We start from the raw sequence: 26,257 nt of genomic DNA on the forward strand, positions 1-26,257 counted from the left end.
CCCACTCTGGCCCTAGGCATAAGGATAGGATGCAGGGATGGCAGGTGCTCCACCCCAGGGCACATGGCCATGCAGGCTGGTTCTGCCCAGTACAACTGTTTTTCAAATGTCTCATTTTCAGCCTCCCTTTCTGCAAGCCAGGCCAAATGGTCCACCCCCAGATTTCTGTCCCCTGCTCACAGAGCTTGGCTGGGCAATGGATGGGCTTGCAGGGCATGGGCCAGAGAGAGGTACAAAAGCCAAGAGTCAGCTGACTTTCAGGATTCCTGCTTCGCTTTATGCACCAACATCCCCCTGCTGCTCATCAGACATCTTTCCTGCTACAGTCCTGGGGACAAACAATGCCAGGCTAGACTGTCCCTCTCCTGGCCTCCCTAGAGAGCAGGTTACCCTTGGCCACTCCACAGTCAGCTCTCAGCCTTGTGCCCACCAGTGAGCCAAGAACTAGCCACAGATGGCAAAGAGAACCATTGTGCTAAATGTAGACCTGGTCCTACCCATCACCTAATACAGGTTACAAGTTAACGTCTACTATGTGCAAACTTCCCTGCAAGGAGAGGGGATGAGAGTACATGACAGGGTAAATGAAGAGAATCCTCATCCAATGGAGAACACAGGACCACACTAGACAAAATTTATTACAGAGACTGTTCTCAAGAGCAGGGAGGTTCTACCTACCAGCTCCTCACATGGAACACTAAGCCACTGGAAGTACAGAGTCTCATACCTCAGTGCAATCCTAAATAGGTATAAATGGAGCTTTAGGAGGAGCCTGGGGGAGCCTCCAGACCAGCCAGGCTGCCAGCAGTCTACCCCCACCCACCTGCAGGGCTTCCTTCTGCCTGTGACGGATCTAAACCCAGCTCCATCCAGCATGACACTCAACCTGCTCTTGTCTGCGATTAAAACAGCTCACCTTTCTCCCCACTCTGATGACAAGTCCGCATGTTTAAGCTTCCTTTTGGGCTTTTCTATTTATGTTGTCATTGATTACTTTGCTCCTAACTCATCTGATTTCAATTTGGACTGATTTGATCCTAATTTTATTACCATGTAATCTGAATGCACATAATTACTGTAATTATGCTGTGGAGGGAAACAGTTCCTCCATGGTAGGAAGACCTAAATTTAGGGCTTCCTGGCAAGGGTGCCATTGGCTGGGTGGACCCACAGTTCTTTGGAGCTGGCAGTCACAGGGAGCACAGATGCCCTCCTCTGTCCCGCCCCCAGGGACACAGTATTCTGGGCTCATCTCAGGGATGAGCTTCAGGCCTGTCTCCAAAGCCCTGGAATAAACAGGATCTGAGTTGAGAGTTGGGGAATCCACCCCTCTGTACCCTCGAGCTCCCATCACCCTCTGTTTTGTGGGCTTGGTCTAGGGCTCTGGGTTCTGCCTATAACCATCCATAAGCCGCCCACATACTCACCAAGGTACCTGTCCTCGATGGGGCAAGGAGACGTTTAGCCCTTCTCAAATGATTAAGAGTACATGTAGCTGGGGGTGGTCATCTCTGGTAGTCATTGGTCTGAGTGGGTATGTCAAGCTGTAGCAGAAGGGCTTTCTATTGGTCTACCTGCATCCTCCCTGCCCTCCAAGCCTTGTCCAAGGATACCTTCTCTATTAAGTCTCCTCCAGATGTTGGGTCTATTTTACTTCTGAGAGACTATTACTTCCATTTTATAGATGAGGACACAGAGGCCCAGCAGTTTCATGCTTTACTCAACACCACTCACTAGATGGGGAGCAAAACTTTTAACCACTGAAGCAAACCTACCCTTCCCCAAAGCCTAGCACCTGTTAAATATGTAACAGGCCATATGTAAGTCTTTCCCTCTTCTCTCTCTCCTCTCCATAATCTGCAGTGGAGCCCAGAGCTGGCCCTTAAGACACAGGGGAAAGAAAGAAATGCGCTGGCGTCACCCTCCTTTCTTGTGCTACCACATCCATCCTCCCCACAGCAGAAAGAGACCAAGGCACAGGGATAGTGAGGTGGGGACCTGGAGTGAGGCCGGGGAAGGGGGGCAACAGTTAACTGAGCTAGGAAAGTGTCAGGTCATGGAATCTTCAAGGAACTTGTTGTCTTCCTTCCTGAGGCCCATGATTTGTCTGCAAGGAGGGGAGAGTGGCGAAAGTTGTTAAGAAGGGTTATTATGAAGTGCCTGCTAGATTCACCCAGAGGCTGGGTGCTGCTGCCTCAGCACAAAGCTGGGTATGTGTCAGTGGTTGCAGCCAAGAACAAAGAGGGGGCTGCAAAGAGGTGGCCTTCCTTCTGCTATGGCTAGCTTTGACCTCTCAGGGTCATGCCTCTCAGATGTGAGGTAATTTGAAGCCTCTAAGGTGTTGGCAGGTCAAGTAACTCTGATGTCTTGCCTATTAACCCCACTAATGGGCAGGTGGGAGGCACCTCGACTGTCTCCTCACTTGATTCTCTGAGTACCATATTTCTTGGCCTAACCACAACCAGACAACCTACAAGGACATAGGTTCACAGAAGTCTTTCTCTTGTCTATAGACAGCTGACACCCTGGCTTCCACGCCAAGTTGGACATCCTCACCTCATTCATACCTGGTGTATCCTTCCAAGGGAGGGCAGAACCCAGGCACCGCCCTTCTCACAGCTCACTCACCCAGTGCAAGGACCCAATGCAGACCTTGGCGGCCATCAGGGGCACAGTGGGATCCGAGGGTCGCAGCTTCATGCATTCTCGCAGCAACGACACGGCATAGGCTGACTGCAGAAGCAAGAGCAGAATAGGCTGTCACTGATCTCCCCAGGTTTTCACAGACTGGGGTGCTTCATGTCTTCAGGGGACAGTTGCCCAGATAATCAGTCTTCCCCACTTCAAAGAGCCCGAAAGAAGCCCCCAGCAAGAGGAGGAAACTGGTACTCATGGCAGGCAAGTCCCTCCCTGGGCCTAATTTTCTCATCTGGAAAACAGAGGTTGTGATCTTTATCCTTCCGACTTGACAACACCTAACAAGAAAACAGGTGGAAGCTCTCCAAAGGGAACTCAATTTTGCACAAAGATTACAGAGGTAGAAAGAAGCTCTCTAAATGGACATTCAGACAAGGTTGGTGGCAGGACTATTAAGGATCCACAGGGGTTGGCAGGAAAGAAGGGGAGAAGTCACCTGGCAGGGACAGAAAAAAACTCCAGATAGGAATCTGGATCCCTGGCTCCAAAACTAGGAGCTAAATAAATGTTTCTGTACAGATTACTCAGTGTTGGGCATTTTATTATAGTAAAAGAAAACAGACAAATATGCTCAGACTTAAGAAGCCAATTTCAGATTCTTCATACCAAGGGCCACCCTGGAGCCCATATTGGGCTGGGGGTGGTAGACTCACTGTGGGAAGTGGGATGAGGCCTTGGTTCTTATCTTGAAGGGGATCACAGAAAGGCTCAGGGAAAAGGAACCAAATGTACCCATCCCCTATTACTCTCTCAGGAAACAGGAGGGTAGAAGGCCAACAAGTCCAAGAAGTTGCTAGGAAATAACAGGCATGAGAAGACTGAGAGACTGCATTGGGGGCTGTAGCAAGGGAAACTGTCAAGCCATACTTCCTCTCTTAGGAATGCCACTCCGAGCCCCTCACCATGGTCCCTCCTACCCACACTTCCTAGCAAGCTTCTCATCAGTCCTCTGGGCTTGTGAACCTTGAAATCCAAGATTCTCCAACCCTGACCCTCTATCTTTCACCTCCTTCTTCCCACCCCACCCCCACATGGATTTTTTAAAATGCTGCTATTTAAGGAGCCATCTGAGGACTCAGCAGTCAGCAGTTGGTTCTTTTTTGTCATGCTGGTTACCTAGCAACGCAGCCAATGCAACTGCTGCATGGAGACCAAGAGAAAGAACAACCTAACTCATGTTATGGAGATCATCATTATTCTTGCACAGTGAAATGCCTGGTATATTTATACCTCTCCAGTCTCACCTTCTGGAAGGTATAGGAGAATCTGGATTCCTAACTTTAGGATCTTGGCAAAGGCAAGCTCTAGGCACTCCTCTGAGGGCTGACTGTCCCAGACAGATGGATTTAGCATGCAGGATTCCCAAGGGGAATGGAGAATGTCTTCCAGAACAATCTCTGGCTGCAGAGAGCATGGGTAGGTGTAGCCCAGTATCTCCAACCTATGAAGCCTCACGCATAAGGAATTCACTAACCACCCCAACTCACTGTGCCAGCCGGGCTGGATGGTGAAAGGAAGGAGCCAGGCTGGGAAGCTAGCTTCCAGAGGCAGAAAAGAAGCCAGGTTGTACCTGGACCTCTCTGGTCTCAGCTGTGTCTCCATAAAGAGGGGAGAAGATCCCTCATTTCCCAGGTGATCATGACATCTTTTCCAGAGCCTGGGTCTAGAGCTCCCCTAGAAGTTAAAACTTCTGCAAGAGATGCATTTTCCTGAGGAGGGACTCTGAGCTTTCCTCAGATCTTCCAAGAGGTCCATGACCCACAGAAGAGCACAGAGCCACAGAAGAGCACAGAGCCTTGCTCTGGCTCTGGCCATGTCCTGGTCCAGGCTGTTATAGGGTAGCGGGGCTTCCTGGTTCTTGGAGGTAGGAAGAAGCTGCCCCCTACTGCTGTATGCTATCTTCCCAGGCTCCACAGAAACTCTGGCTCCTCCTCTTCCCTGTCTGCCTGTCACCCACATCCCACCTACTCCAGGCTTATTTCTCCAGCCCTTGTATCTTTACTCATTTCCTCTCTCAGGAATGTGGGTCCCTCCCAATGGCCTCCTCCCATCTACATCCTGCCAGACCATATTTCCTAAGGGTCTCTTTGCCTAATCCCTGATGGACAGACCTTCCCCGTCTATATTGTGAATGTTCCAGAGCCTTGGCAGGATGCTGCTGGGCACAGAGCCAGAAGATCATGCTGGACTCTGAGATCATGCTGATACTCTGAGAGGAAGCCCATGTGATGGGCTAGGGCTGGAAAGACCAATGCCCAGTAGAGGGGCGGACAAGGTTCCTCACTGACTCAGCTGTGCTCCACAATGTCTGCCTGCCTGCCAGGCTGCAGCACCTGGTCTTCTTCCTCTTCCTGCCAGGCCCTGGCCTGCCTGGCTGCCCAGGGCTGGCTGGCAACCCTCCATTTGTGGAGGTGGAGCTGGCATGCTGTGAAGGCCCTCCTCAAAGATGGCCCGCAGGGCTAGAAATGGAATGTGGCACAGATGGGCCAGGGGGCGAGGGATTCCCTCAGCCCCGTGAAAGGGCTCTATTCCATTTACAGCTCCTGGAACCATCTGCAAGCTTATGCCACCTTATTTCTTGCACTCCTAGCACCCGTAGCCCCAGCCCCCATAGCCCCCAGTGCTGCAAAGGTTTTCATTTCATGTTGCTGCTTAAAATAGAAGCTGACATAGTAGAATTCTGATCTGAGGGAAAATTGGGGATGCTAGCAAGGATAGGGGGCCAATGTCTTCCCTGTGCCCCTTGATCTGAGACCCCTGCCCATATCCACTTTGAACCCCCTGCAAACGGCTGCTGCTCCATTCTACCCTTGCATCTCTCCCTTGTTCTTAGGTGATTTTCCAATTCACAGGTAGGTCAAGTCCTGGTGTCTCACTCAGAGGGCAGGAACAGTGCCCCCCCCACTTTTTTTTCTTTCTTCTTTCCGGTTGTGGGGCTTGAACTCTGGGCCAGAGCACTATCCCTGAGCTCTTCAGCTCAAGGCTAACACTTTACCATTTGAGCCACAGTGCCACTTCTGCTTTTCTGGTGGTTAACTGGAGATAAGAGTCTCACAGACTTTCCTGCCCTGGCTGGCTTTGAACCGTGATCTCAGCCTTAGTAGCTTGGATTATAGGCATGAGCCACCAGCGCTGAGCTCAGTGATCCTTTCTTTACCTGGAGCACATCCCATGTCTGTCTTATGCTGCCACATCAACCAAGCCACCAGCTTTTGCACACACACACACACACACACACACACACACACACACACACACACACACACACACACACACACCTGGGCCTTACCTTCCCACACGCCACCATAGAGAGGGCCACTTGGTACCAAAGGTGAAATTCTCCAAATGCAAACTTCATGGCTCGCTCTAGGCACTGGGGAGAGGAAGATAATTAGTTGATTAGTATATCCCCACCAGAGGTCCTGTCACTCCAGCTGTCCTATGGGAAATCCAGGGAAAAGCCAGGTCCTACTGCTGGCTCAGACAACAGTACAAGTGTCTCGCTTAACATGTGGATGATTCCACAGGGCCATGGTGAAGCATAAATCATAAGATTAAGTGCTTTCAAAATGTACACATCTGATAAAAAAAAATAACAGAACTATTCTCAGTTTTCTCTGTGTATGAACTCATTTATTTGTCCTGACAACCCTGAGAGGGGTTATCCATTCCATTTCAAAGATGAGGAAGCCAAGGGTGTGATTGCTGTGGTCATGGGTCAGAAAAAGGCCAGGCAATCTGGCAGCTAAGTGATCAGTGAGGAAGGGACAAATAATGATAGCCCCATCAGATTCCTGTTAGGTACGACCTGACTCAGAGTGGGGAGATACCTGGCCTGCCATACCTCTGACAACATGATGTACTGGCCCCTCCTGCCCAGTGTAATGCTCAGGAGATCATAGATGGCTGCAGCATTCTGCAGGCTCACCCTCCGGTCTTCTTCTTGCTCGGGTGCCCGGCTCAGTACCACGTCCCGAGTTGCCTATGGGTGGAATTGGTTTGGAAAAGAGTAAGAAAAGTAGGCAAGTGAGTGCTTGTACCCAGAGGGTCCCCCCTTGCTAGCCTAGTACCACCTTTTCACCGCTGCCCTAGGCCAAGCAAGTGGCCACATTCCTGTCCCCACAAAGGCCATCTCTGAGAAACCCTACCACTCACAGTCCACGTGGCAAGGGAACACCCTGAGGTTTAGGGATTCTGTAAAATTTGAAAGCTACAAAAAAGCTTCAAGAATAGTGTTTCAGGACTGGGAATATGGCCTAGTGGTAGAGTGCTTGCCTCGTATTCGTGAAGCCCTGAGTTCGATTCCTCAGTACCACATATATAGAAAAAGCCGGAAGTGGCACTGTGGCTCAAGTGGTAGAGTGCTAGCCTTGAGCAAAAAGAAGCCAGGGACAGTGCTCAGGCCCGGAGTTAATTCCCCAGGATTGGCAAAAAAAAAAAAAAAAAAAAGAATAGTGTTTCAACCACATACCCTTCACCTGGATGCATCAATTGCAGATCTCTAGCATCCTTGCTGCCCTTCTCTAGGATAATAATAATTACTGTCCTTAGTTATAGCTTTGTTTCTGTCATTTCACGATCTGGTCTGGATCCTGCCTTGCATTCAGGCACTATGGCCTTCAGTCTCCTTTCATCTGACACTGTCTTCTATCAGAATATTGGCATTTGTGAGTAGTACGGGCCAGCTGTTTCATAAAACTGTCCTTTGTGTTTGTAATTCTCCAAAGTCATAGTGAGATCCTCAGATCTGATCAAGAATGGCCTGGGACAAGGCCCTGTTGCTTAATGCCCAGGAGGTAACTCAGCTGTGGCCTTTCAGTGATTCTTCTCTCTGTCCCACACTTGCCCCTTCTTGTCACCCATGTCTACCCCAGACTCTGTCATTGGCTCCTTCCCACCAACCATAAAACCCTCCTTTCTCTTGCTCCCCATAGAGAACTGCCTCACACTCAAGGGTACTGTTCTCCAAGCCTAGCACTGGAGACTTCAGGAGCCCTCAGAGTTGCCAGATGGCTGCTCAGGAAAGGAAGAAAAATGTGTTATAGTCAACAATTCTGTGCAGTTCAGAGAGAACTCCTTATCGTTAGGCCTGCAATCCACTATTAAGAATGGAAGCATCTTCTATAGTCAGTAGCCTGTTATTCTATCTCTTTATCATCTCTACACTGCAGGGAGGAGAGACAGTGAAGAGGGAGAAGTAAAAAATGCACTGGTCACGAGAGTCTCTGAGCAGCAACAGAGCAGGGACCAGGATGAGGATGTTGTGGGGCCTGAAGTCATCCTCATCTCTGTAACTCCCACACACACTCTGAGAGCTGTGCCTTGCTGAGACATAGATGATCTCTGGGGCTAGATGCTTCTGCTAGCTGTTCTCAGCATCTTCCTCCCTTGGACCCTTTCCCTCTGTCCAGCATTCTCTCCCTTTCTCCACCTCTTCTGCATCTCACAGGCTCTCAAGTCTAAGGATTGGACATCAGCGAGAACAAGAAGTTGTTGACTCTGAAATGCCAGCCTCCCCACAGATCTAAGGGCCCTCCCCACCCCAGCAGTGCTCATTGCCTCTCTTTACACAGGGCTGTGCTCCCCCTCCTCTACACTAGGGTCTAAGACTCTAGAGGCTCCAGGTGGCTGAAGAGGCAGAAATCATATACAGGCTCAGAGTGAAGGGCATAAATATGTCCACTGAATCCCCTGGAAGCCAACATGGAGGTGATTCACCAATAGAGGTATTTCAGGTAGGGATAATGACAGGTGCTGCCCCTCCATCCATAATGTGTAGTTGTTGCCCATTCCTACATGGAAATGGATGGGCCCAGGAGAGGATGCCTACAAGAGGGAACCGGGGAGTCAAGGAAATACACCAAAAGGCTGAGCACTAGTGCAGGACTGGTAAACGAGCTGATCAGAGACTCCAAAGGCTGAGTGAGGACTCCAAAGTGAGACTCCAAAGATTGAGTGAGGATGGAAAGTGCCCAGAAACCTCCCCCTCTCAGTGAAACCCACCCACACAGCTATTAACAGGGAGAAAAATGCTAGAGGAAGCCACGCAAGAACACATTCTGGAATCCGTGCTCCATTCCAGCAAGACACCTCCCTGCTCTCCCTGTTCCTCTACTTCTGGGTACCGAGGAGGGAGCTCTGGGAGGTGGCCTCTACCAGGCACCAGGAGGAAGGTGTAGGATAGTAATGAGAGGACAAGAACAGAAACACCCTCAGGAGACCCAGGAAGGGGGCTATAAGGGTACAAGTGCACAAGAAAAACTTTGCCTGGGATTCTGGTAGGAGGCAGAGGTCATGATAGAAGGGGGAAGGGCCAGGCAGTCTGTAGGGCTGGCTTTTCTAGCTGAGGGTGTGGGGAGCAGGATTAGGAGGAAACCTTGCCAGCCATACTCACATCCTGGGGATCTACCCTAAAAATCAGTGATATTCTCCTCTACAGATAAAGCTTTTTTTTGTTTTGTTTCTGTTGGTTGTGGGGCTTAAAGTCAGAGCCTGGGCCCTGTCCCTAGGCATCTTTGCTCAAGGCTAGCGCTCTACCTACTGAGCCACAGCTCCACTTCCAGTTTTTTGAGTGGTTAATTGGAGATAAGAATCTCACAGGTACTTTTCTGCTGGGGCTGGCTTTGAACTGAGATCCTCAGATCTCAGCCTCCGGCGTAGTAGGATTATAGGCACGAGCCACTGGTGCCCGGATAGGATAAAGTTTAAATTGCCCTCCTAGCTGGCTTCCCAAGCTACATGCTCCTCATCCTAATTTGGTCATGTTCTGTCTGTCCACATGGACATCTAGTTTCTCAACCCAACTTGTCTTTTCTCCTTCCTACAGCTGATCCATCTTGCAGGGGAAGCTAGGCCCTCCTTTCTCCATACTAACACAAACTACGCCCTGGCCTCTAGGTTCATTACTTCTTGTAGTACAAGTCATCTCTAGACTCTGAGTCCTGAGCATAGCCTCCTACAGAGAACTTCATTAATCTATCCTTGTACACCCAACACCCAGAGAGGATTTGGGGCTGCAATGGAAACTCCTCTGTTCACCCTGACCTCAGCCTCTAAGAGAACAGGCATCTGGGTGTGTCTGATAGAAGGGAGGGGTAGAACTGGGTGTTAATTAGGTCAGAAGAATCTGAGCAGAATCTGACTACAGCAGAAGCAGACTACAGCACAGCAAACCTTCTTGGTGACGCAACTGCCCAACAAGCAGACAGCAGAGAAAGCATGTTATTGGGGGTCCTGGGGTTTTATGCAAACAGGCGCCAGAGCTAAGGGGAAAGTGTGATTCCCACAGGACAGCCAAATGCAGAGGTCGGCCCAGCCAGTTACCATGGTTTTAGGGCAGGGCTGCCCTGAAAAGCAGACTGAAGCTGGTTGCTGGGCAGAGCTGTGTACGTAACCATGGTAACAGGGCGGAGTGGTGGAAATGTGGAAAGGAGGAAGTTGTGGGGGCTGTCAAGGGAGCTATAAAGGAACAGGAATTCATGTGCCGCTCAGGAGTCAAAGCAAGCCTCTGAGGCCAGTGGGCTAGCAGCCCCTCCCCAGCAAGCAGCGCCCTCAGCTGTCCTGCCAAGCTCACTGCCTTAAGGCCACACAGCACCACCAGGCTCCAGAGGCAGCCTGCCCACAACTAGTCCCAGCCACACTCTTTCCTTTCTCCCACGTACACAGCCTCAGATTCTGTCTTTCATTGGGAAATACTCCAGATCAAATGCTTAGCACCTTCAGGTCGTACCCAGCAAGTAAGCCACATATCACTAGCCTCCTCCATACTGTTCTTGAGATCATGGTGGGGCATTCTTCCTGGTTTCTCTCGGCCTATTCTGCCTAGCATTCACCGTTGTAAATCCCACCGCACGAACCCTCCAGACTCCCTTTGAGGATGCACACTGCTTTAGTTTAAGCAATGTATTTAATCCTAGGCTGGGCTCCCATAGGGCTCCCTGTTCCTTGCCTCGGTCTCTCTTGCTCTCCCAGGGCAGCCTCTTCTAAAGTGTTCACCCCAAGCTTCTGGCTGTCATTGGAGGGGAAGCTAAAGGAGAAGCCATGCCAGAAGAACCCACTTTTGCTCTTTGGACAAAGAAGCCAACAGGGAAATCTACATTTTCTCCCAACAGTAACCCAAAGCAAGTACAACTCTTGAACACCATCCCCACCCCACTTCAAGGTGTGTATCATAAATTACCCTTTTAGGAGCTGAATTCTCATGCCCATCATCTTACCTGGCCTCACAGTAATTCTGTGAGAGGGCAATGAAACCACACACGCTCGTACTCAGAGGACTCCGAGGCCCTAAGTTGAACCACCTTGTATGGGTCTCAGTAAACCAAGGCAAAAAACATCTCTTAGCTAATCTAGGTCCTTCCTGCTGCTTGCCTGTGCTCCCTGCTCCTCTGAACCATTGGTAAGGTAGTTCTCATGCTCTGCTGGCTGCAGGGCCTGGGTGGCCTTCTCTAACTCAGGACCCAGTCAGGGCTAAGAGAAGGAAGGGGGCGCTCTTTTTAAGTGGTATCTCATCACCCCCCTCATTCTCAGACACATCCTCTTTTACAAATGACTCAGACTGACCAGTGCATTCAGATAAAGAGGGCTGAGGCTCTAAAGAATCCAGACATTCTAGCATCACCCAAGAGCCTTGATCTCCCCATGCCTCCAAGGAAGCTCTACTAAAAAACTAAAGCAAAACAGAAGGCCAGCCAGGTTCCTGTGGCTAACACTTGTAATTTTCAGTACTAAGGAAACTCGGAGGACTGAGGTTTGAAGCCAGTTTGGGCAGAAAAATCTCTGAGACTCTATTTCTAAAATTAGCCAGCAAAAAGATGGCCTAGAGAAAAGGTTCAAGTGGTAAAGTACCAGTTCAGCAAGCAAGCTGAGGGGACAGCACCAGGCTCCAAGTTCAGGCCTCCCCAGGCAGGCCTTGATGCTGTTTCCTGCAAAGAACATGCTCCTGAATAAAATATACCTGAGGCTTGTTCACAGCCTTTCCACTATGGGGCAAGCCTCAAGACCACCTGCTGATACCTCCAATGGTCACCATGAAAAGAAGCCCATGGGCAGCATTTGTATATAAGACAGCCCCCTTCCTGGAGGATACAGCCACATTCTGGTCCTGCTGGCATCCCCCACTGGCAGACATAATTACTACCAGCTCTCAGCTGGCAATCTACTAGGTGGCACCTATGCACCCAACAACCCAAGCCTGGCTCATGACAGCTCCTCCTCCCCTTCCTGCCCCAGGCTCCAGTCTGCATTCTCCCCAAATCTACTATGGCAGAAACCCGTTTTCCTGCTGCTGACAGTGCAGGAGAGGTGCTCCTTCCACTCCTTATCCTGGGTTCAGAGCTGGCAGTGCTAGTAGCTCCCTGACTGCTGCAGCCTCGGCAGAGCAAGGCGTGTGTCAGAGCAAACCAGGTGCCAAAGCTGGAACAGTCTGTTTGCTGAGTCTCAAATGGAATCAGGGACAGGAGCCCGACCCCCCTTTTAAAGAAAGTAAAACAAAACTGAGTAATATCCTCAGTCCCCGGAACAGATGGACTCTACATGTTTCCAAGAATGATTAAGTCAGAATCAAGTTTTTTTTTTTTTTTTTTGGCCAGTCCTGGGCCTTGGACTCAGGGCCTAAGCACTGTCCCTGGCTTCTTCCCGCTCAAGGCTAGCACTCTGCCACTTGAGCCACAGCGCCGCTTCTGGCCGTTTTCTGTATATGTGGTGCTGGGGAATCGAACCTAGGGCCTCGGGTATACCGAGGCAGGCACTCTTGCCACTAGGCTATATCCCCAGCCCCCAAGAATGATTAAGTCAGAATCAAGTAGCTCTTAGGATTAAAAACAAGCATTGGACAATCAAAATGTTCCATGTATCAGGTGCCAGTAGCTCACAACTGTAATTCTAGCTACTCAGGAGGCTGAGATCTTAGGATCATGATTCGACACCTGCCAGATTCTTTCTTTCTTTTTAAATTTAAAAAAGATTTTGTTGAGCAAGAAGGTGCTGACACGTCAGGACCACTCCTGTGATCTCAGGGAATGGCTAAACCTGCCAGATTCTTATCTCTATTTAACTACCAAAAAGCCTGAAGTATAGCTATGGCTTGAGTGACACAGCAGTAGTCTTGAGTACAAAAAGCTCAGGGACAGCACTCAGGCCCAGAGTTCAAGCCCCAAGACTGATACAAAAATATAAATAAATGGTCCAGGCTTTTTGTATTCATTTACTAATCCACTCAAACACCTGCCAAAGAAGTTTCATTCTACAGATGAGAAAACCAAGGCTTAGCAAGGTAATAAAGTTGCCTTACTACCAATGACAGATCCAAGATTCAAACAGCTAGTTGGGGAGAGCACAAGCTCATTAGTTAAGCTACAGGGTAGCAGTCCAGAGACAATTCCGCATCCACTCAACTTTCTCCACATTAGGCCTCTGTACCTTTTCACTTCTAAGAGCCTACACTTGCAGTAGCTTCACAAGGTAGAAGTATCCTGGGAACCAGGACTTAAGATTAAACTTATTACTGTAAGTGCTAATCATAGTTGTTCTTACAGGTTAGCTGAGCTAGGCATAGTGCTGCACACCTGAAATCCCAGCATTGGAGAGACTGAGGCAGGAGGACTGAAAGTTCAAGGCCAGCCTAGATTATGTGGCAAGATCCTATAGCAAAAAACCCAAACCAACCAAATAACAAAAACAAGAACAAAATCAAACAAGAAACCAGGGTTCAATGGATAAATAGGGTTGGTAGGTAGATAGATGGATGAAATGAGTGGATGGATGGGAGATGGATGCATGAATAGATAAATAAGAGGGTGGGTTGGTGCATAATGGACTTTACAATGTTCTGGCTCCAAAGCCACAAAACTGGGACCAAAATACAACTATTCTTAAATCCATTATAACTCATATCCCTTGTATTTCTGTGAAAGCATTTGTACTTTCAATTTACATCTTGAAAGACAAAGGCTCCCTCGTTCATTCTGACCACAGTCCAAGCATAACAAAACCATATCCAAGACACCAGCCCCTGCAGCGAATCCTCTGAGTTTCAGAACATAAAGTAGGACCTGAGGTGCTTAGAAGCTTACAAATCCTCTTTCTTGGAGCAGCCGCTGTAGACATCCTGGAGGTAGGGAGTGATTATGATGATAGTCTGGCAATAGTTTTTACTGCAGCATAGGGATTCTGCAGACACCAAGAGAACCTAAGTTGTAGCCAAGGCTGAAATCTAGAGATTTCTCCTTAGGCTCATCATGCAGCCAAACCCAGGCAGCAATGGAAATGAGGAAAATCTCACAGCACACAGAGACCAGGCTGAGGGTGTGCTTGAGGCCTTTGTGGCTCAGATGTGGGCTCAGAATTGAAGTTTGGTGAGGCCCATAGTCCAGTCCTCTGGCTAAGAATGTGACTGAATGAAAGGAAAATGTAACAGATAGTCTATCCTCTCAGAGAAACTACTCTGAGCCAGTGGCTAGATTTAGAACAGATGTAGAAAGGCCTCTGGAGATGAGACACTAAAGGTCAGCCAGCCACACTCCCTACTGCAAAGTGAAAAAGGCTGTTAAGAAGGAGGTACATATTCAGGAACATTCACCAGGCTCCAAGTATGGGGCATGTTCAAGTAAAAGGCCATTCTACAGGCCATTTCCCATTCTGAGATATAGGGCAAGTTCAAGGTATTGATGGAGAAATAGCCATAAGGAAAAGTTATCTGAACTCTGGCCCCTGGCACCACAGATCATGCAGAGGCCACAGAAAGTGGCTTGTGGGGACAGAACTCAGCTGATCCTTGCCCAGGAAAAGCTCAATGGCCTTTCTCACACTGTTTGTGGCATGACCCCATTTGTAAGCCCTCAGGACTTGCTACATTGGATTATTAAAATGACCCCTTTCGTTCTTTTATATATAAGAAAACCAAAGATGAGAGCAGGTAGAATGGACAGAACCATGACTAAAAACCAGGAGCTTAGATCCATGACTTGTGCTTTTAGCAGCTATTTAGGGAGACAGATGTGGCTCGAATCCTAACCATAGGCTTATTAGTATGTGACCTTGACAAGGGTACCTACCTCTCCTGGCCCTTATTTTTCTCATCGGTTAGGATTAACAGAACTAGGGGCTGGGGATATGGCCTAGTGGCAAGAGTGCTTGCCTCGTATACATGAGGCCCTGGGTTCAATTCCCCAGCACCACACATACAGAAAATGGCCAGAAGTGGCGCTGTGGCTCAAGTGGCAGAGTGCTAGCCTTGAGCAAAAAGAAGCCAGGGACAGTGCTCAGGCCCTGAGTCCAAGCCCCAGGACTGGCCCAAAAAAAAAAAAAAAAAAAAAAAAAAGATTAACAGAACTATACAAAATTGGTTTGCAGGTCATAAGTGATTGAAATTTACTAATTTCATGTGGCTAAACATAATGCTTACCAATGAGGTGGCCAGTTTGTCCTGGGCAGAGAAGAAGGGTCCTAAGAAACAGTTCTATTTTTACCATTTATCCAGCTGTGAATGATATGAAGGGAATCTTTCCCCACAACACCAGTCAGGTAACTCCAGTGAAGTCTCCCCTGAGGCTTTAGGTAGTGCAGTGGCAGGGAGGGGGTAAGTACTAGTCTCAATCAGGGATCTATAATTAGAACCCAAGGCTCAGAATTGTGGTTAGAACAAGGACCACATCCTGGCCTTCCACGGACATCAATCGGGTCTGGCACTTGGCACCTCCATCTCCACATCAGGCTAACCAGAATTGTGTTCTCTTTGCACAAGTACATATCCAGCATACCCTTCAGGACAATGCTTAGCCAGCTGGCACTCCAGCCTCAAGTACCCATGACTCTAATACAGAAACAGATCCAAACAGACCAGGTTGGTTGAGGATAAACATTGCCACTGGCTCACAGTCCAGCTCCCTGCTCCTATCTAACAAGATCTGGTACTGCCCAGGCCAAATGGCCAAAGAATACTCACTGGGTCTTGGTCTTTTAACCTTTACTTATATACATTGCTCTCAGAAGCACCAAGCTAGAAAAACTGTTCTTCAGCCCAGCTCTTCAGCTCCAAGGGATTCTTGAGTCGGAGGAGCTAGCTACAGTCATGGAGATGCTCCTCCACATTTAGCTTCTGCCCTGCCTGTTCCTTCTTTCCTGCATGTCCGGTGCATCTGTCTAGTCCTTACCACCTCCTGATCCACCCAATCATGTGCTTGTGCTCGCCTTTGTGGAGCCTCCACAGCACTCTTGCACTAAGAAAACACTGCCTAGTATTGTGATCACTGGTATGTGTGCACAGCTGCCTATCCCCTGGCCTGAGGCATGAGAAACTAGTCTTACAAAAATACCTTACTGAAAAATTTGAGAAAAAAAAAAATACCTTACTGAGTTGACACTATATGGAAAATAAACTATACAACCTGTGGGTGTAGACAGGAGGGGAAAACTGGGAGAGAGCTAAGGAAGTAGTGACAATGCTCCTAGAGGAATGTACACATTACCTGACTTATGAAATGGTAACTCCTCCGTGCAACACTTTTATAATAAGCATTTTAAAAATATTTAAAGAGGGGCTGGGGATATGGCCTAGTGGCAAGAGCTCTTGCCTCATATACTTGAAGCCCTGGGTTCGATTCCCCAGCACCACATATACAGAAAATGGCCAGAAGTGGTGCTGTGACTCAAGTGGCAGAGTGCTAGCCTTGAGCAAAAAGAAGCCAGGGACAGTGCTCAGGCCCTGAGTCCAAGGGCCAGGACTGGAAAAAAAAAAAAAATTGGGCTGGGGATATAGCCTAGTGGCAAGAGTGCCTGCCTCGGATACACGAGGCCCTAGGTTCGATTCCCCAGCACCACATATATGGAAAACGGCCAGAAGGGGCGCTGTGGCTCAGGTGGCAGAGTGCTAGCCTTGAGCGGGAAGAAGCCAGGGACAGTGCTCAGGCCCTGAGTCCAAGGCCCAGGACTGGCCAAAAAAAAAAAAAAAAAAAAAAAAAAAAAAAATTTAAAGAAATCTATATAGGACTAGGAGGATTAAGTAGGAGAGCTCCTCACCACTAAGCACAAGACCAGTTCAAATCCCAACACCATCACCACACACATACAAAACAGTCTAAAGAGAACTCATACTTTATTTAGCACTGTGTTCCACCTGTCTTCTTTTTCCATAGTGTGCATGTATACAAACACACACACACACACTCACTAAGATAGCTTAGATACTGGAACATTTCATTAATTTATTGCTCACTAGAATACCATGAGGGCAAAGACTCTACTTGCTTGCTGAAACAGCTCTGGCATCTAGAACAGTGCTAGTTACAAAGCAGATAGTCAGTAGCTATTGCATGAATGTGTGAATTCCATCTATACTTACTTCCGTGAGTTATCATCATCTTATGAAGAAGAGACAGGCTCAATCAGATTGAGTGGTTTAGAATTAGAACTGAATCTAGGCCTCCTATCTTTAAAGCTCAAGATGCTGTGGCTACCTATTTGAACTCTCTTGTGTCTGTCACAGCATGCAACACAGATGCTGTCCTGTCATAAAAATCTTTCTCTGTGTGTGCATGCACGCATGCCAGTACTGGGGCATGAACTCAGGGGCCTGTACTTTTGCTTGGCTTTTTTTCTCATGGCTGGTACTCTACTACTGGAGCCTTGCCTCCACTTCTAATATTTTGCTGGTTGATTGGAGATGAACCTTTTAGTTATGTCAGCCCACGCTGGCTGTGAACTGTGATCCTCAGATCTCAAGTCTCCTGAGTAGCTGGGGTTAGCACCCAGACATAATTATCTTTTGCAATTCCAGAAGAGAGGCTTGTGCATTCAGTTCCTATTCAACAGTAGAAGAGCCTAGGCCTCCCAATATAGCCAGGACAGCCAAACCCACACCTAATAAGATAGACCTGTCGTGCAAGGAGGAAGAGGAAAGTACAGCTAAGAATTTGCTGCCTTAGGGGACATACATCCCTGAGAGGCAACCCCTCCCCCAGGTCAGAGGTACAGACTTACCATGGACTCACTGATGAGCAGCAGCAGGAGGGCCTCCTCTATGTTATCCTTTGGGCAGTAGAGACTGGAAGACACAAACAGCAGGTCTGGCTAAGGCCCAACCCACACCATCAGCACTTCTGGCCCTTGTGTGGGCCTTCTGCCCCAAGTCAGACTAGCCTAGTAAAGTAACCCTCTCTTGCATAATTCACAGGCACTGGCTACAATGCCTGTGAATGTAGCTCTTAAATAGGCCCCAGAGTTCTAGATCTGAAAGAGTAAAGATACTCCTGGGGAGGAAACTGCCCATTCAACCCTCAGCACTGCCTGAAGCACGAGGACAGACATAAGGAAACCAAGTAACAACTCTTCAAACTGTGACAGATCCTACCTCCACAACAAGGAAGGGACCTATCACGCAAGACTATCAAGAAGGCAGCTCATCTCCAAGTACCATGCATGGCCTAGGGATGCCTGGCAGGATTCTCCCCTAGCCCCATGGAGACTGGCCTTTCCTAGGCTTTGAAGCACCTGCCTGGCATGGTACAGGATGAAGGCTGGCAAAGTCTGCATGGTGGAGTAAGGAGCCACCAGAGGAACACAGACCCTGTGCACAGTGTGAGCCTGGCCTGGTCCAACAGGGCAGATGGAACTCACTTGTCCCCTTCATAGAGGTGAGGTTTCCGCAGTGTCTGTGTAACAAAGGAATTCTCCTCCTTGTTCATGAATTCGGGCAGAGGATGGGACAGGGGGCTCCAGTAGCACTCTTCACTCAGAGAGTGCAGCAGGACCCCTGCTAGGTGCTTGGCTGCCATCTGGAAGACAAGGAGGCACTTAGAGGGGGCACATGTTGAGCTGTCACCCAGCTCCATTCTCTTCCCTCCATCACCCAGCCAAGCTGACTGTTTTACAGTGCACTGTTCCTCCTGGAGGCCCACACAACTCTACTCCCAGGAGTCTACCCCCAAACCATTGGTCTTGAGTGGCTCCATTCCATCTTTTCTCATCTCTCTCTTCTCCTTGGAAGATACATTACCTCTTTCTCCTGACCCCAAGTAGCTCAGCAAAGTTGAGAAGCCACAGGCCACTCCAGAAAGGGCAGAAGGCTAAAGGCACTGGCAGCAATCTCTACCACATGGCTGCCTCAGATTCTGAAAGCTGACTGAAAACTCTAGCATGAGAAGTAGTTTGTGACTCTGACTTTGGTGGATCTAAGATCTAGGAACGCAAGCTTGAGTTGGAGCAAGAAAGCAGAGCCAATGGCATTTATTAGATCAGAAACAAATCCCTGAGAATGAGCAGTACCACTTTGCTTTGCTCATGGGAAGAATAACACAGCAGATCTCAACTCTAACCTAATGCCAGGGGCTCTCTGCAATGCCAAAGGGGCTTCCTGGGTTGAGTGAGACAGCACACTAGGACTAATGAACAAACAATGTCTGCTCCAAGCAAGGGAAGTAGATGCAGGCACATGAAACTCTGCCATCTCTGGTTCTAGGGCCATCGGTTGTCTCCCACCAAACAGATCAGTCACAGCCAGCAGCCACATTACCACTTTGAAGTTCTGTGTTGCTTTGGTCTCCACAGTCCGCAGAATCTCTCGGAGCTCCCTCATTCCCTTCACAATGTTCCTGGAGGGAGAAGGCAGAAGCAGGTGTCACCAGCCTAGCTCCAGACACCCTCCACAAGCAGCAAGCCCAAGGAACAGCCTGTCCATGTGAGTTTACTTTGGACACCTCAGTCACTGGGATGAAAAGCTAGAGTTGTAACTCCCAGTCTAGAGACCCAGGGCATCAAGAAGCAGAGAGGAGAAAGGACTCTTCTCTCCCAAGGCCTTCAGCAACTCAGTTACTAGTATACCACTAAAGGAGTACACAGACCAAGTACTGCAAACAAGATGGCATTCTTGTCCAAGTGTTTTGAGCTATGTTAGATCTTCTGAGTTGAGACAGTCTCAATTTTCCTTCTTTACCTGCTGTATTCAGTCCACTGAAATCTACCCTCACTTCTGGACTGCCTCATCCTGGGCCTAATAACACCACCAGCCTGGCCCACTTCCTCCCATCTGCCCTTTGTGCCTTGACATGATTAGCAGGGTTGTTTCAGTGTGATCCACAGCGAGAAACACGTCTCATTGCAATGCAGTGTTTGCACATGCTTACATAAAACAGGTATCCTGACACAAAATCATGTACAGTCAACTCTAACATTTTCCATTAACTTCTATCCCTACTCTGCTTTTTAAAAACACTGGTTGTAGTCCAGTAAGCTCATTTTACAACCCACTGATGGGTCCTGAGCTTTGAAAAAAAAAAAAACAGCTCCCACTGCCACTCGAGGTATGAAGATGACAGGCAAAGGCTAAAGCCATAGATCCCTTGGGTGGGGGGGGGGGACCTTTTGTGACTCCCAGGACTGAGAGAATCCCACTGGCTCTCAGTATGACCTGCTGAGACTGTCAGGCTGCCCCTCACCCCTGCCCCTCCTCAGCAACCACAACTCAAGCAAGTCCTGTCTGGATGATGTCCAGTCTTGGGACAGGCTTCTACACTGCCTTCAACAGTCCTTCGTTCAACATCCCAAACTCAATGTTACCACTTCCTCCATGAAGTCCTCCCAGACCGTTCCCCATGCCTGCCCACCCTGCCTAGTAATTCCCCTTCTGAAGCTAGAGAGAAATGACATATGGGTCAACTACACCAGCACTCTATGGCTCACATGTTCCTGAAGCTCAGCATCATCCAGCCCCTGCTATGAAGCAGATGTCTGAGGATGGCCCAGCTCAAAGGGTTCCCTGGTCACACCACAAATGGAAAAGCAGAGGCTGCCAGGATAGCAAATATAAAAAAGGAAGAATTCAGAGGGGGGCAGGCTAATGCTGGCAGCCAGGGAAGCCACAACAGGTTCTCTTCACCCCCTAAGCTTCCCAGATTTGGGGCTTAGGAGCCCTAGAGGACAAATTTACAGATCAAGATTTTGGCTAAGCGATATGCAAACCACCAATATTATAAATGTAGATGCTTGTTTTTAGAGCTGAGAATGACATTGCCCAAGCCTGTCTAATGTTCTGAAGAACCAGGGGTAGGGAGCAGGCCAAGGAACCACTTTAGAGCTGGTTCAAGTCTAAATGCTGCTACTGTGGCTATGTGACCCAGGAAAGCAGGCTCATCGCTATATGCCACTGTCTCCTCATCTGCAAAATGAATACTTCTTGTTCACCTTAGTGTTTCCCAGGCACTATTTTTAGCCACTAGCTCACATAACTAGTAGTATTATTCATGTAATACTTTCATTTATATCTTCTTTCTTTTTATTTCAGTAGATATCTCATCTTAATAAAAGAAAAGATATTAAAAATCGTGGGATGTGCTAATTGTTTTGCAGCATTAAAGAAGTAATGTTTAAGCCAGGTGCCAGTGGCTCACGCCTGTAATCCTAGCTACTCAGGAGGCTGAAATCTGAGGATCATAGTTTGAAACCAGCCCAGGCAGAAAAGTCCATAAACTACACAGAAAAAGTCCGAAGTGGTACTGTGACTCAAGTGGTAGAGTGCTAGCCTTGAGCACAAACAGGCTCAGGGACAGTACCCGGCGCTGAGTTCAAGCTCCAGGACTGGCAAAAATGGGGGGGGGGAGGGGGATAGAAAGGGAAGGAGGAGGAGGAGGAGGAGGAGGAGGAGGAGGAGGAGGAGGAGGAGGAGGAGGAGGAAGAGGAGGAGGAGGAGGAGGAGGAAGAAGAAGAAGAAGAAGAAGAAGAAGAAGAAGAAGAAGAAGAAGAAGAAGAAGAAGAAGAAGAAGAAATGTTTAGTAGTATATTACTTAAAACCACCTTGTATCTCTAAAGAATGGTTTAGGCCAGAGGTTTCCAATGTGTGCCCACCCCTCTCCCACTCCCCTACCCAAGAAAAGCAGTATCCGTATTCTACGAACTTCTTGGAAATGCCAATTCTGAGGCCTCCAAAATGCTCCATCAGAAACTTGGGGTGGGGCGCAGAATTTGGGGTAGTTTTTAGTCTGCAGATTTGGGAGCCATTAGCCTAGACAATCTCCAGATCAGTTCCCCTGCGCTAAGCCAGGTTCTTCAGAAGGGACAATCTGGCAACAAAACTGAGTGGTGCAGTTAGATCCTAAATCTATCTATCCCCTTAGGAACACAAGGGGCCTAAATGCTCAACTCCTAATGGTCTGAATTCTTCATCTTCCTCATAGAGCTGTCAGGAAGAAAACAGACACAAAGTCCAAGCACACCCAGGTATGTGGTAGCAGCTCACTGCTATTTTCCTTTCTCCTCATCTGGAGCTTACCCATGTGTTAACTTACATTGTTTTGCATGGAACTAATGACTAGGGGAGCTGACAGCAGTACCATGTAGGAGTCCTCCAGCTTTGTGTCCATCTGCCTCCTCTCAGCTCCAGCCCTAACCCCAGCCCTGGAAGATGACATAAGAACAGGACTCCCTGGTAGACAGACCAAGCCCAAGGACAGGCCTGGGCCCCCACAAGCCTGAGGAGCAGAACACTCTTTAGTCCCACTAAGGCCTCTGGCTCAGTAAGTAACTCAAGTTTGACTGGGTAAACCCAAGGCCAGCCTGCTCAGCTGAGGGTTTAGCCTAGCACCAGCCTTCATCATAAGAGAGAACAGAGTTCCCAGAACAGAGAGGAAATGGATGGTGCTAAGATCTCCATGCATAGGAGAGCTCAGCTTAGCAGTGAGGAAAAACAGCCTCAGGCTTACACAGAACTAGCCCCTGGGGTTGCCCAGGACCTTGTAGCTCAGAAGAGGCTTGAAACTCCTGGGACCTTGGGTGATTTTCCACTCTGTGGGCTACCTGCCAGCCTCCTCCTTGGCAGCCTGGTCCCGGCTGCTACCAGGAGGCTAGAGCCAAGAGTGACGATGTCCTCTTACTACTCTTGCCCAAGGACTATCTTCTCTTTGCCACTGTGAACTCAGCCTTTAGTCTTCGTATCAGCACCACTTCTGGATCAGGAGACTGGCGTTTCCTTGGGGGGCGGTGGGGAGGGGGCGTGCAGGGAAGGAATGCTGTCTCCCAGAGCCATCACCCCTAGTGTACCCCAAACAAGGAGCTACTATTGCACTTTAGTAAGAGCCTCAAATTTCCAAGGTTGTCTTTTCACTATTTCTAAATCTATAAGAGATTTTGGCATCTAAATAAGCTCCCAGGAATACTTTGACAAAGCAAATAATCATCCTCGGGCATGTTTTGAGTAAATCCCAATTTTTATTGAATGTCTTTAAATAAGAAAAACACACACAGAGGTTCCAGTGGCAAGGATTGTGTGGGAAGACTTGGCACCCCAGCCTCTGATGTCCTGGAGTGAGGTCTGACGCCCTCTGCCTCAGCGTGCCCCTCTGAGAACAAGCTGGGGTTTTTCAAGTAACACAGTTGACTACCAACCTGAGCCATGTCAGCCCAGGCCTAAAGCTGTCTGTGCCTGGTGGAGCTGGAGCTTTTCGGAGCTGTTTCTGGCTGCCCCGTGAGAAGCCAGCTTGAAAGATCTTTTTGTTCTCATCTCTCCTGCTGACCTTTCTAAGCTAAGCTGCCTACTTTTAACAATATCTAAACATGGCCTCAAACAAACCCTGGCTTGGAAACAAGCTGCCTGAGAAGAAGCCAGAAAGCCGTTTATTCTATCTAACGTAAAGCCCGATTGGCCAGAGACAGAGGTATGCACAGAGATGAGCCAAGGACAATGGCTCAGTTTAGTGAAGCCTCCAAGTAGGATTTGCAAGGGGGTGGCCAAGCCCCTCTGGTCCCCTCAATGCCAAGAGCAGTGGGCACATTTTTCAAAGACCTTTATCCAGTTTCTGATGATGTGGATGAGGTCAGCAGACTCCATCATCCCAGCATGGGCACAAGGCCCTCAAGAAATTATCACAGAGGGCTAGGGAATAGCTCACTAGTAGAACTATTGCCTCACATGCCTAAGGCTGTGGATTTGATTCTCAGTACCACAAACATTGAATAAACACCCCCATACACTTTTGGAGGCCATCACTTACCCACAGGGAGCAGACTTACAGCAGGCACCAAGGGCTTATATTTTTTCTGTTCTTTAACTCTGACACTACCAAGAAAGACACCTGTCTTCCTATCTGCATGTAAACCTATACTTTCATTTCCTGGCCACTTCAGTTGTACAACTCTTTGCAAAATGCCAACTATATACCAAATGTTGATCACTAGTTTTGTTCACAATAATAGGCAGTCAATAGATACTCACACAGTAAATTAAGAGTCTGACTGAATGAATATCTTAATCATGGCTTTTCACAAAAAGGAACCCAGTCTGTTAAACTATACATGCTCTTGGCTTTCTCAGGGTCTAGCCAAGTGTTCTGAGCAGACTGTCTAGGTACTTGATTTTTTTTTTTAGGGGGTTGATTTGATTTGAAAGTTAAAGATGAGAAATTGCATGACATCAATCACAGAACAGAACCTAAACAGATATGGATGCATTTGATCCTAACCAGAAGACCCCATTTCAGAGCTGGCACTGTGCAGGAGAGGTGTCTGGCCAAAGACCCATATGAGTACAGTCAGTTGGCAGATCCCAACAGCTGGAGAGATGAGTCAGAAGACAAGGCCAGGTGAAGTTCAATCGTTACCAAGCTGGTCACTTCTGTCAGACTCAAATCAGCTTCAAAAACTAAAATTCTCCTCTGGGGCCCTAGCCCCAGAGTAAACCTGAGCCCAGTGGACAGAAGATGTCCAGGTAATAAGCTTTCCAGTGAGATGAGGAAGGCAGAGTTAGGCACCAACAATAAATAATAAATAAGGGCTGTACATTAGGAGAAGGGCTGGAATTATCCTTGAAGGTCTTTCTACGCCCCACAGCATAACCTGGAACAACTGGGTAATAATCTGATTCTGATCATTAATCTAATTCGGATTCAGATTCTAATCTCTGAACTCTATCCTCAGACATCTGTAGGTCTCCTCTCTCATCCCTGAAGACATTTGTTACTACTGAAAACAAGACAAAATGATTGTTGATTAAATACAGTCCCACGAGGGTCACATACAGCATCAGCCTGGGTATTCTAAAGTGACTCATGCTTTCAGAGTCACACATGAAGGAAGAGTGCCTTCACAGGACTGAAAAACTAATCCAGTTCCAGGGAACTCCCTTAGAAAACTCACTCTCATCTCTATTGTTTGGTTTGGGCACAGTGAGCACATGTTCTTTAGTAATTAAAACAATTCCTTTTAAAGAGCAAGCTTAAAACATAGTGCTCAACTGTTCAATACACATAGCCCAAGTTCACCCAACTCTTGGCTGAGAATAGGTTCTGCCAGCCCTTGACAGAATGAGGAGGAAAACCAATTCCAAGAGATATGGCCCCTTGCCCATGATGAGCCAAGGGGCAGAATCAGTTCCTGTTTCAGGTATTAGCAGATGTCAGACACGAGCAAGGTCTAAGTTGGTTGACAAGGACAACTAGCTTTCCTGACATTGTATTGAATCACTTCCTCATCCCCTATCCACCTAAGCCCCTGCTGCTTCAGCCAGGAACTGCTTCATGCAGGAAAACCAGGCTTTCTATAAACTGGAGTGAATGTGTGTGTGTGTGGGGGGGGGGGATGTGTTCTCCCATCTTCCCATATAGGCAGTCCAGTTATCAATCTCCCCCCTCCTGCTGGCCCAATAGCCACAGAACCACCTGGGGCCAGGCTCTAAATGGAATCCACGGCTGCCCTCTAGTGGCAGTGGAGGGAAGTAAAGGCCCCTCCCCAGCCCCCACCCTCCTCAGCCTCCCAATCCAGTGCTTTCAGATCTAGCTTAATTAGGAAACTGCTATCAGACATAGAGCAAGAGACAGGAGTTATCTGGGAGAAATAGCTGCTGGATCAACAGGGCAAGACCCCTGAGAAAAGTTAATGTTTCTCAGACACACCAAATGAATAACTGGGCTGCGGCCTCAGTATGAGAACTAGACTACCCTGAAGCTCAGAATAAGAGAAGCATGAAGGGTAAGGGTGAGGGAGTCAAGCAAGTGCCACCCACTTTGCACACCAGACAAGACCATAGTTTTCAAATCTTCAGTGAAAGAGACAAGGCAGGACACACTGGGGCAGGCATTACTTGTGGCCTTTTGCTCCCAATGTTCTCGGTAGGTGCTCCTCTATCCACCTAGAAGCTGGGCCTACCTCAGGTCCAGATGGGAATGAGCTATGGCACCACGATGCCCCTTGCGCCCTTACTTACCTCCTGACACTGAGCTGCATGGTAACTCCACTCCACCCTCCTGGCTCATCATGGTAAGCTGTCATCTCAGATGCTTTCAGGGTCCACTCTATTCCAAGCAGCACCCCTACCTCCCTGCCTTTTCTCCCCCTATCCTGAGCCCTGCCCCAACCTTTGTCCGCCACCCTGGATGCATTCTGCTCATAGTTCCTACCCACATCAAGGGTGAGTGCCAGGTCACCGTGGGCACTGTGGAACTCTGGGAAATGAATTGCCAGGCTATTCTCTGAGCATATTCTAAACCCTAGTCCTGTTTCCTCTTGAGGCTAGGAGACTTCTGTAAGCGGGGGTGAGTGAGGGGTTCTCCCACCTTCCCAAAGACGCCAGGAGCCCAGATGG

At 48.5% G+C, this 26,257-nt stretch overlaps 1 protein-coding gene across 2 annotated transcripts in view; it reads right to left on the bottom strand.

Moving 5' to 3' along the window:
- Positions 1 to 26,257, bottom strand: part of Ttc7a (tetratricopeptide repeat domain 7A) — a 111,110-nt gene that overhangs the window by 48,684 nt on the left and 36,169 nt on the right. For both annotated transcript variants that reach the window (XM_048352979.1, XM_048352980.1), the window contains exons 6-11: positions 19,205 to 19,283; positions 18,310 to 18,467; positions 17,674 to 17,737; positions 6,542 to 6,679; positions 5,987 to 6,070; positions 2,629 to 2,733 (exon numbers count right to left, since the gene is read on the bottom strand). In XM_048352979.1, the coding sequence (XP_048208936.1) occupies positions 2,629 to 2,733; positions 5,987 to 6,070; positions 6,542 to 6,679; positions 17,674 to 17,737; positions 18,310 to 18,467; positions 19,205 to 19,283 (628 nt within the window). The remainder of the gene's footprint in view (positions 1 to 2,628; positions 2,734 to 5,986; positions 6,071 to 6,541; positions 6,680 to 17,673; positions 17,738 to 18,309; positions 18,468 to 19,204; positions 19,284 to 26,257) is intronic.

This window comes from Perognathus longimembris, chromosome 8 (genome assembly GCF_023159225.1).
Source record: "Perognathus longimembris pacificus isolate PPM17 chromosome 8, ASM2315922v1, whole genome shotgun sequence".
Classification (NCBI taxonomy): Eukaryota; Metazoa; Chordata; class Mammalia; order Rodentia; family Heteromyidae; genus Perognathus; species Perognathus longimembris.